The 11,833-nt window shown below is 42.9% G+C and overlaps 1 protein-coding gene across 1 annotated transcript in view; it reads right to left on the bottom strand.

The window, feature by feature from the left end:
- Nucleotides 1-4,497: 4,497 nt before the first annotated feature.
- LOC124254113 overlaps nt 4,498-11,833 on the bottom strand; it is a 29,446-nt gene continuing 22,110 nt past the window's right edge. The window contains exons 24-32 of the mRNA XM_046687990.1: nt 11,380-11,612; nt 9,839-9,992; nt 9,427-9,605; nt 8,436-8,576; nt 7,743-7,908; nt 6,806-6,940; nt 6,528-6,649; nt 4,648-4,787; nt 4,498-4,530 (exon numbers count right to left, since the gene is read on the bottom strand). Coding sequence (XP_046543946.1) covers nt 4,776-4,787; nt 6,528-6,649; nt 6,806-6,940; nt 7,743-7,908; nt 8,436-8,576; nt 9,427-9,605; nt 9,839-9,992; nt 11,380-11,612 — 1,142 coding nt within the window. The 3' untranslated portion in view covers nt 4,498-4,530; nt 4,648-4,775. The remainder of the gene's footprint in view (nt 4,531-4,647; nt 4,788-6,527; nt 6,650-6,805; nt 6,941-7,742; nt 7,909-8,435; nt 8,577-9,426; nt 9,606-9,838; nt 9,993-11,379; nt 11,613-11,833) is intronic.

Below are 11,833 nucleotides of genomic sequence, written 5' to 3'. Positions count from 1 at the left end.
ATGACATGTATTAACCAAGTCAGGCGAGCCTGGTATCCAAATCCCGTTGGTCGCCTCTTACATACAAGCATTGGTTGCTGAAGATCAAATCTAACCTGGATCTTCACTCGTTTTCAATACACGGTCAGGAAATCACTTCGCCGTTGAGGAAGTAAAAATGATATATTTACATAATTAACAGCTACAGTCTGAAAGTTTAAGGCCATTTAATTGGAAAGGATAAATGTTAAAATGAACTCTCATGTTACCATTAGCACAACCCTACAATCCCACAGCCACATGAGGACGTACCGATTGCCCAGTCGCAGTGATCCACACCAGACTCAGCATCTCTCACTTGCCAGTTGACACTCAGTACACCTGATGATTGGTAGTCCTCGTCTAGAGCTGGAACAATGCAGAAAGAAAGAACTATTTAATGCATCACATCAGGCCATGCTGAACATAAGCATGGGTATGGGCAGAAGAGGGTGTGTATTGATATTGTACTTTATTATTACGCAGAGCGAGACGGACAAAATCAGACAGAACTATCAACCCCATTTGACCCCTACGCCGAAATATTTCTTCTTACTCACATGTCACCATATAGTGCAGCTAAAGACAACTAACAGTAACACCTACCGGCACCATCCATGACGAAGTCAAACTTGGGCGGAGTCATGTCCACCGTGACGGGTTCCGAGGACGTGACACTGGTCAGTCCAGCGCCATTTGTTGCCATGACAGTGATGAACACACTGGCGTTGTGGGTCAGGCGGAGGTCGGAGACGGTAGCCTGTGTTTGCCGCCCCACGCTCTTAAAGCTCTGGAGCTGTGTTCCACCTGCGACTGTCCCTGGAAAAGACGAATACCTTGTCTTTCCTGGCACTAAACGGTTGCATAAATAAAAGCAAGCAAACTCAATAGACATCTGCCAGCAGCCGTCGATTGTACGATTTCGACTATATGTGTTTATCATTGTCGCATAGTGCTGATACCAATTGTTCGCTGAAAGTATCCTGTCCCTCATAAACACATGCAAAGGCTAGTCAACTGTACGCCTAAAACACACATGACGCACGGTACCAGTCATATTAGGGAATTACATCGGACATAATATGTTTCACTGAAATTTGGAAAAGCTTTACTGAAGCCATGAAAAAACTTCGAAAAACTTAAAATCTTAGTTAATGTCGTCATGTCATGTTCTCTGTAACCTAGCTGAGATTTGGAACTTATCGAAATTATCAAATATTATGTATGATAAGAATACCAATGATTACCAATGGCGAACGTGTAGTGTGTAATCGGAGACTGTTGATCCTCAAAGTGCCATGAAGCATGTAGAGATGACCAGTGAGACAGGAACACAGAGTGGACCACCAGATGCTCCTCTGTGTCCACACTGTCCGGTCCAGCGACATAGTCCACAGTCTGGACACTTACATGGTCCAGCACAAACTCCATCATCCTTGACGACGACGATATTTTCAGCACTACATTCGTATCTACGGCTGTGAACCTGTATGTGTGTTGGTTCCAGAGGACGACTGTGTGATCTCCGACACTGCAGGCGCCTCTACAGAGGTTAGGATCAAGGGTAAAGCTGAAAACCTCGCTTCCTATCGTAACTACTGCATCAATAGACCTATGGTTGTTGGAAACGGTTTCAGGGTATCCTACATGGAGACTCAACTTGTACTGCCTCCCAACCTCAAGACCTGAGATGGTTTGGTGAATGGTTCCACTCACTGACACGAACATGTTTCCATCTTTAGCCAGAGGTGATTCAGGAGCTTGAACCTTGATGCAGGAAGCTGTGTCAGTTTCCCATGCTGTAGGTATGACAAGGTTGCAGCGTGTGGAACTGCTGGTGATGCTATCAACCTCGAATGACGGGTTCCTCACCAGATTGTCACCAAGATATGCCATATCCTGAGGTTCTGGTGGAGATGTGTCGATGACAACTCCATCAGATACAGCTATTTCAGTGGTATGCCCAACAGCATCTACAGCATACACTTTGCTCCATAATCTTGTACCTAAAAATATAGACGAGGTCATTCATTTGCATTAAATGCACTGGGGTGAAACGATTCAGCATGGTCACAATCTGATCCGTATGACGATAAATTGGTCACAATACAATACTTATCCCGATAAATACATCACAGTACGATATGTATCACGATAAACACGTCACGATTATATACGTATCACAATATGCATATTTACATCAAGTTGTATGAAAACTTCTGGACAATAAATATACTAAGGGAAACAAATAAGGGAACACGTGAAAGTACAAGTGTTCCTATATTCTTTTCCGGGTTTCTTCGCAAGCTTTGTGTCGTACCATGGGAGAATATCAAGAATAAACAAAGCACACTTCCATCAAATGGTGTTCACTTATTTGTTTCAGTCAGTATATTTCTTACCACTAGACAGCGGACTTGTCAGCGATTTACTGAATGATGTGTGTAGTCCAGTGTCCAGCCAGTCCACCACACTGCAGTCTGTTGTGTCGTTGACTGTTCCCACACACCAGAAATACTTGATGACCGTGGAGTCTCTGTCAGAGAACCCGTACCAGGACGCAGAGACCACAGATGAAGAACTCTGGTAGTCCTTATCGTGGATATCTGTACCAATGTTCAACATGTGTCCATTACCATAAAAAAACCTTAGCCTTAATGTCCAATACAACCAGATTATTACCTATGACATTATGTGAGTGAGTGAGTATGGTTTTAGCAATATTCCAGCAATATCTCGGCGGGGGACACAAGAAATGGGCTTCACACATTGTACCCATGTGGGGAATCGAACCCGGGTCTTCAGCGTGACGAGCGGACGCTTTAACCGCAAATCTACCCCACTGACCGCTATGACATTAAGATATATTTTTCTTATCGTTATGAAGGGAAATAATGCTTTGTTTCGGTACGAACCTAGTCCGTCGTGCACCCTTCCTGTTACTGGAGGCATGACGTCCACCTGTAGACCATCAGAGTGGGCCCAGCTGACCAGTCCAGCCTTGTTGTAAGCCAGGACACTGGAGTAGTAGACGGTGTTGGGACGTAGACTCAGCCCAGTCGCCGTGTAGCTGGTGGACGTCAGGTCCCCAGAATCGTGGATACTGTGACCTGAAAATATATATGGTACTCTTGACCGAATCATACACCTTTCTAATTAATGCCTTTGTGGAGCCTTCATATGCGATGTATCACTTCACCTTGACTACTACAAAGATATACGGTTTGTCACATTTAGAGTGAAGCACCAAATACCAGTTGTCTTAAGTCCATTTTTCTACTACCTCGGTGGCTGAGTGGGTTAGATCGTAAACTATGTGTGCTGGCGATATGGTGTATGACCATGTGGGTTCAAATACCAAGTAGGACAAAAAGGTTCTGAAATGTATTGTTTACTAAGAAGGTGTAAAGTATTATATAAGATATGTTACCTATTCCTGATGCTATGACATAATGCATGTGTATCAGGTTATGGCATCGGAACATTTAAATATATACATTTAACTACATATGCTAAACTGAAGAAATCTAAAAACTAAATACACTGTTCATCAAAGTAGTGAACCAATATATGCCTTTAACCAATCATTCCCATTGGCAGCCACCTTTTAACCCTGATTCTCCCTTACCATTAACTAAGTATGTCACACTAGTCATAGTTCATTACCATCAGTTAAGCAGGTCATACCCCTCATTGTTCATACAACATACATACAATACTTTTTGATATAACCATCATCGCAACGCACGATGCATATAACATTTCCACATATTAATAACACAATCAAGCATCACCAACAATTATTTGCACTGGTGACCCAGGGTGGAATAGTGAAAGTGAAAGGTTATGACAATTATTGTTATGTTAGTGCCAATCTTCCAGTTGTCCTGTTTCTAGAGGCCATCTTGGACGCCATCTTGGATTTGTCGGAAAATGGGTCCAGCTGGGGAAGTCATATAGTATTAAAATCGGAAATCCTTGATTTTTGGCGGCCACTTGGACGCCATCTTGTTTTTTTTCGGACAATGGGCCCCAAACATCGGGCACCTTCCAAAATATGTTTTACCATGATATTCCCCAGCACTTTGCAAAGTTTCATGCTTTAGTCCGCCAAGTATCTATTTTCACCCTAAGCCCCTGCACTAATTGTTCTTGACCAAATCAGGGTATATGGTTCCACGACTCACACCGCCTGTCCTCGAATGCTTAATCAGAACACTGATGCAGCAACCGGCGAACTATAGGCAAACTACAGTCTATGTAGGCATGCCACTTGTCTGTAAAATGTTCTTGGTAGAAGATGAAGTAGTCGTTTTCATTATCAAAATATATTGTGAAACATCAATGAAACATTCTACTGTTACCTTTGGGGACGGTGCATATGTACTGCCTGTATTTGAGAATGCCGCTCTGACCAGAGATGAACTTGTTGGTCCACGTGTACGTAACTTTGTCAGCTTTTATCTGGAAATCAATCTCTTTCGTTTTGCCGGGACCCTCGACTTCTTTAACCTTCACACAAAAGCAAATTCACAATCATCATCATCATCATCATCATCATCATGATGTTACACGCGTTCAGGTCCAACTAGAAGCATGTTTTGGATTCAAAACCGAGCAGCAACTTACAGTGAGGCCGAGCTTGTCTGTCACTGCAGGAGGGGTGGTGTCGACAAGGACGCCGTCGGAGGTGAAGATGCTGTAGGTGTTGGCATCATACCAGGCCCTCACGAAGAAGGAATACCTTCCCCCAGAAGTCAACACCCTGCCTGCAATGAGATGTTTCAGTGATATAGAAATTGCTATGTGATAGCCTAGTAGTTAAAGCGTTCACTCGTCATGGTGAAGACCGGGTTCGATTCCCCACATGGGTACAATGTGTCTGTGAGTCTATTATTAATTACACAAATTGATAATGTCACAGAAATAGACACATAGACACTGTGATGTAGCTGAAATATTGCTGAAAGCAGTGTTAAACCATATTCACTCACTGTGGTTGAGAATGACTACACCCTGCCATCGGGCACATTAGAATCTGACGTGTATGTCTCAATTATGATTTAAATAAGAGCATGCACTGCAATATCGAAATCATGGATTAATGAGTTTCCGAGTTATAATCCGGAAACAAAATTTAATAATAGACGTTTTTGGGTTGAAGTCCAGGTTGTTTCCAAGGAAACACAACAATTGGTAACCAAAGCAGCAAAACGCACTAATGTTGATAAATACAAGTTACATAATAAAATATTAAATAAATTTGTTCCCGAAACTAATGTTACATGTAAATAGGTAAGTTAAGGCTGTAAGGTATATAGAGAATACTACACGAGGTCTCATTACATACGAATTATACGAAACGAGTGTCCTTCCTATGGTATCTGACCGAGCGAAAGCGAGGTCAGATAACATAGGAAGGTCACGAGTTTCGTATAATTCGTATGTAATGAGACCGAGTGTGGTATTTTATTTATTACCCACGTCTTACATGCATTTAAATGGACAAAATAGCGTATTTTTGTTATGTTTTTGGTTTCAAACCGAAACCGGTTTCATAAAGAGGTTGCGGAAGAGTTTTGTACTGTAGTACAATATTTGCATGACGTCACACTAATGACGTCACTGCCATGGTAACCGACGTCACGATGCATGTCAGTTGTCATCGCCTCGTACAGCCTCCTACAGTAAACTACTCCGTAGCACCTCGTTTCTTGGTTTCCAGTTGCTTCATTCGGCTAACATCACTGGTTGAAACATTGCGTTTATGTTTTTCGACAGATATAATGTCTCAGTTCGACTCACAATTAAACAGCGACACGGCAACGTTCGCAATGTTTACATTCCCACAATGCATTTAAGTTGTAGAATGAATGAATTCACGTGTTTGTTATGAATGAAAAATAGTTACGTCAGAATGTGACCTAATTGAGAGGTCATCGGTTATCCAATCAAATCGTTAGAATTTCAGGTCAAGTCGTTACGACACAGGTCAACGCGATACGACACTCGTGTGACGTACGAGATTAATATGCAACTACCCATACGTTGACCACGTGGGTAATAAAATACTGTATCACTTCGGGTTTACATGCGTATATATGTTGCAGGAACATGAGTGACCAAACTCTCCGAAAAAATATTATTGTAAATGGACTTAATTCGCAGTTCTGTAACCAGGTATCCTGCAACGTATGCCAGTACCCTTGTCATATTTGTTTGTTTTTAACGTTGCACTCAGCATATATTCCAGCGACATTCCAGCTATATGGCAGAGGTCTGCATATAATAGAGTCTGGACCTGACTATCCAGTGATCATCATCATGGGCATCGGGAAACGATGAATGCACCAACCAGGTAAGCGAGCCTGATCCCCCGAACTTAAGACAAGCATGGGTTGCTGAAGACCAGTTGTAGCCCAGATATTTACCTATACTTTGTTATAAACCAAAAGTGGTTATGATAGAGAAATTTGCACTCATATAACCTGCGGACATTCAAGTGTTACCTTGTGGCAGTGGAAGAATTGCAGATGTTTGCTGTCCTGCATCATACCACACTCTCTCTGTGGCCACACTGAAAACACCTTGTGGTGAGGGACGGCCGCTCTCTCCAATGCTGTACTCATACCTAAAAGTCCAAAAATGAAAAATGCATCACCATCATCATCATCATCATCATCATCCAGTTTATTATCTGGTTATAACCTTCAGAATAATTATGTCCATGTCGTAATAGTGCCTGAACGGCCCGTGGTGTGTGTATCTGAATGTAAAACCAACCTACCGTGTGATGGGCAAACCCTGGATGTTGTCACAGACCACGTGGCAGCCATAAGTGTGTTGACGGGAGAGAAGCCCGCGGCAGGTCTTAATCTAAGGTCAACGACATCGACGACAGTAAGAACACTGTTCCCTCCTCCTGTAAGTATTCAAATGTTTCAGTCATTTTCAATTTGACTGAAAAATCTGCCCATTTTTTTAATGATTTACTATAAACTATGAGAATGTTAAAAGGGGCTCAAAACAGAAAACAACATCACAACGACTTTCGCCTTCTCATATGCTTATTATTTTTAGTAAATAGGCGATAACATTAAACGTCAAAATGTAAAAGAACAAAGTATTAAAAAAAACCGAATATTTCAGTCATTCTACATTTTGATTGTAACACATAGGCGACACTGTCACAACTACCTCCAAGCTAAAAAGTGCAGGAAAATAATTTGAAATAATAGAGTTCCAAACAATAATATACTTGTATCGATTAGGGTCTTAAGCGAAGTATATTGTTGAAAGAATGATTATCTCCCATATAACCTGTCGTGACAATCCACGGAGTAAGTGGGTTGAGTTTTACGCCCCACTCAGCAATATTCCAATTATTTGGCGCCGGTCTGTAAATGATCCGAGTCTGACCAAACAATTCAGTGATCAACAACATCGATGTACACATTTAGGATACAATGACATGTGTCAACCAACTCAACCGGCCTGACCACCCGATCCCGTAAGTCGCCTCTTACGATAAGCATGGTTTACTGAAGATCATTTCTAACTCGGATCGTTATAGGAAGATACACAGAGCAAGACATTAGTTGAAAAGTAATTAACTAATTGGTTAAGTTAATCTTAAACATTGTTTCTTTCATCTGTGTTCCAGCTACGCTCAACAAGATTGACAGTCTGAAGTTTCTAATCATACCTATATGACCTACACTTACCGTTATTCAGCTGTGTGCAGCCTTTGGGTTCACCACACGATCCTCCTTGTACAGCACACACACAATGCCCCTCGCAGTTGTAGGCCTGGCATCTCCTCACCAGCCACAGAATCCGGTCCCCTGACAGCTCCAGTTCAGCATGGTAGGCGTCGCTCTGAAGTCCTACCTGGAAAACAAACAGTAATCGTCAAAGCATGTTCCCAAGCATCTGCAATAACTGGATGTACCGACATGAATGGTGAACACCCGTCAGCATTTAAGTCTGCAACCTTGATAGCGACAAACATTCTCCCCCAACCTACCCCGTTCACAGCCAAGATGACGACAAATACTCTCTTAAATTCTACCTCTTTCACAACCCAGATGGCGACAAACACGCTCGCTGAATCTACCCCGTTCACAGGCCAGATGGCGACACTCTCCCCCAAACCTACCCCGTTCACAGCCCAGATAAGACAAACACTCTCCCCCAACCTACCCCGTTCACTTTTCAGATAGGGACACTCTCCCCAATCCATCTCGTTCACAGCCCAGATGGCGACAAACACTCTCCTAAATTCTACCCCGTTCACAGCCCAGATAGGGAGAAACACTCTCCTCCAACCTACCCCGTTCACAGTCCAGATGGCGACAAAAACCCTCCAACCTACCCCGTTCACAGTCTAGATAGGATAAACACTCTCCCCCACCTACCCTGTTCACAGCCCAGATTGCGACAAACACGCTCCCTTCTGGTGGCAGAGTCTCTGTGGGTACGGTGAATGTCTGGATGACACCCTCGTCGCCCTTGTCAACTCCGGATGCATCGTGGGAGACTTCAGCAGGAGATCCGCCCTAAAATACATACAGTGAGATCCGTGGTAGATTAGCACAGTACAAGATGCCAACTTTGTTCACAGAGCACTTGAAAATTGTTGGAGATATCTTTACATAGTTTTACTTTGGTTTTACTAATTTCAAGGGTCCTTACATAAAATGGTAGTGTCCTGAAAAGCAGTGAAATGATGTAGTGCACTGAATGATTACGTTTGTTACATCAACCTTAAGTTTCTTAACGAGAATTTGTTCCAGTGAAGACTAGCTTGCGTCCCTTGGGACGCGACCCGTTAAGATCCGGGGTAGAATAGGTCTTCAGCAACCCATGCTTCCCACAAAAGGCGACTATGCTTGTCGTAAGAGGCGACTAACTGGGATGGGGTAGTCAGGCTCGCTGACTTGGTTGACACATGTCATCAGTTCCCAATTGCGCAGATCGATGCTCCTGCTGTTGATCACTGGATTGTCTGGCCCAGACTCGATTATTTACAGACCGCCGCCATATAGCTGGAATATTGCTGAGTGCGGCGTAAAACTAAACTCACTCACTCCTTTGGGACGCGGTAATCATTTTTCTGCGACCACTCTATACATGTGTGTACTGGAAGACATATTTCTGCATGGCGTGTACTAAAAGGGGCACATTTCTGAATGGCGTGTACTAGAAGGGGCACATTTCTGAATGGCGTGTGCTAGAAGGGGCACATTCTGAATGGTGTGTACTAGAAGGGGCACATTTCCGCATGGCATGTACTAGAAGGGACACATTTCCACATGATGTAAAACACTCTCTTCAGGCTATTCGGCCGCATAAAATGTAGGTACACAATTATTACAGTTTTCTCTCATGCAGTCATGGTTCAAATACCTTATTGTAATCTGTGCCGAACTGTTTGGATCCGACTGAAACAATGTAATTGTCTATTCCGGAATGTAGATCGGAGAAGCCCAGCCAGTTCAGACTTAGACTGGTCTGTGTCCACGTCATCCCGCCACGCTGGTGCCGGGACAACTTAGCGGCGTGATCGGTTTCTATAGCAAATGTACCTGGAATCAACAGTGAGAACAATCATTCCAGCGTCGCATTTCACTGCATCATATCAGATCACTGCATCATATCAGATCACTGCGAAAATAAACGTGAATTGGGCCAGGGCAATGTCATGACCTTCTTCTTTAGATTGGTGCTTCGCGTGGGTCAGCACACTAACAAACGTATAAACTAATTCGCTCTTTGATTAAAACCAAACCTTTCTCATGTATGTTATGTACCAGCATACCTGTTTGAGGCTTTGAGTTGTCAACCAGAATGTCTTCAGTTTCAGCCTTTGTGCACAGACCCGCCATATTGCAAGCAATCACCTTCACCTTGTATCTACTTCCATCGTGAAGTTCAAGGCCGGTGTAGGTGTACTCAGTAAGAAAACTTGGGATCTGAATAAGGACAACAAACATAATTGTCTGCAAAAACATATATCAGCTTTACTCTTTTCCGTCTAACTAAGGATATGGATAGTTTTTGACAACCAAAAATCGGAAATATCTCTCTCCTAGTTAATGCCGTCATTGATAGTCTACTAATGGACCAAAAACTATATAACCCAATTGGGCCTCATTTCACAAAGAAACTAAGGAGATCGTAAGTCACTAAGGCAACCTTAGTGCAATGTTAAAGAATGGGAGTTAAGGTTAACCTTAGTAAAGGATGCTTCGTGAAAGAAAGGTAGGCCATCTAAATAGGTAGACATTGTAAAGAATTATAGTAATTCTTGACAACATCTGATGCCGGGTTTCTGGTCTCAGGGAACGTCAAGCTAAAGGGAAACAAAGTTCTATGGATAGTCAACATCGTTATTGCAATGAGTGCGACGTTTCGGTGTAGATACTAACACCGTTATCAAGCAAGTGATACAAACGCTTGATAACGGTGTTAGTACCTACACCGAAACGGCGCACTCATTGCGATAAAGAAGTTGACTATCCATAGAACTGGGTTTTCCTTCATCTATACAACTTCTAAAATGCCTCTCAAAGAAATGTCAAGCTAGTGAGGTGAAATTGGGTTTAACGTCGTGCTTGAGAATATTTCGCTCATATGACGACGTGCATGCGTGTGTATGTGGATGTGCGGCTGCTTGTACTAGCCCAGTCTGAAGCTGGTTTTATAGTGCTAGCCCACTGAGATACCATGCCGAAGTGAAGCATGAATACCCCACTCAGACACATTATACTGACTCCCGAGCCGACCAGACCGTGTTGTACCCATTAATGTCGAGCGCCAGGCAGGGACCAACAAGTACCACATTTTAACGTCTTTTGGTATGACGCGCTCGGGGATCGAACCCGCGACCTTCCGCTTTCCGGGCGGACGCTCTAACCACTACACCACGCACGCGGTCTGTCAAGCTAGTACAGACATCAACCCTGTGAAATAACTACGAACTGTAGTTCATGATACATCATCACATGGAACATGTACACGGTTAAACCAGATATTACATGAATACCCAGTGTACCGTGTTTGGTTTGATGTTCTGAGAGAAACTGCTTAATGTCGCAGAGGTCGGTACAACATTTGTATATTTCAAAAAATGATACATCCAATTCATCTGTACCTATTTTTGTTATCATGACACATGTCTTCGTTAACATGTACCAATTTTTCGGGGCACATGTGTAGTCAGATGGTTGAAGGACTGAAGATCCCAGTTCGAATCCCCACAAGAGTGCAATGTTGTTAGATAATTTATGTCGTTCCACGCCACGATACCACTGATGTTATTAAGATTCGTAGATTTTCCACACAGGTATGTGATCTCACCTCAATAGTTGAGCGTTTGAACTCCCCGAGTTGATGCGAAGACAGAGAAAGATACTGTCTTTCCACAGAAGACTGTGAGTCCTCGAACTTCCATAGTGCGCTTAGAGTTGTTCGGCTGATAGAGGATCGGGTAACAGCTGACGCTATAGACGGTGATAACGTTGGTGATATCACCACAGTCGGTGCGCTGTCGTCAACAACGAGACCGTTGGACGTGGACTCAGTGTATAGACCTGAATGTAACAGGACGACGGAAATTACAACATCTTTCTTCTATCACCGACAATACATACCCGAATGTGTCAATATAGGCTAGATTACAGTACATTAAAGTATCAATACATCTGATATCAGGACTGAATGTACCAATACAAAGAATATCACAAGACCTGGATGTACTAATACAAAGGATATCACAAGATATGAATATACCAATACATCGCCGGCAGAATAC

The sequence above is a fragment of the Haliotis rubra genome, unplaced genomic scaffold (genome assembly GCF_003918875.1).
Source record: "Haliotis rubra isolate DU_JTF1 unplaced genomic scaffold, ASM391887v1 Scf564, whole genome shotgun sequence".
NCBI lineage: Eukaryota > Metazoa > Mollusca > Gastropoda > Lepetellida > Haliotidae > Haliotis > Haliotis rubra.
This window is presented reverse-complemented; position numbering and strand designations above follow the sequence as displayed.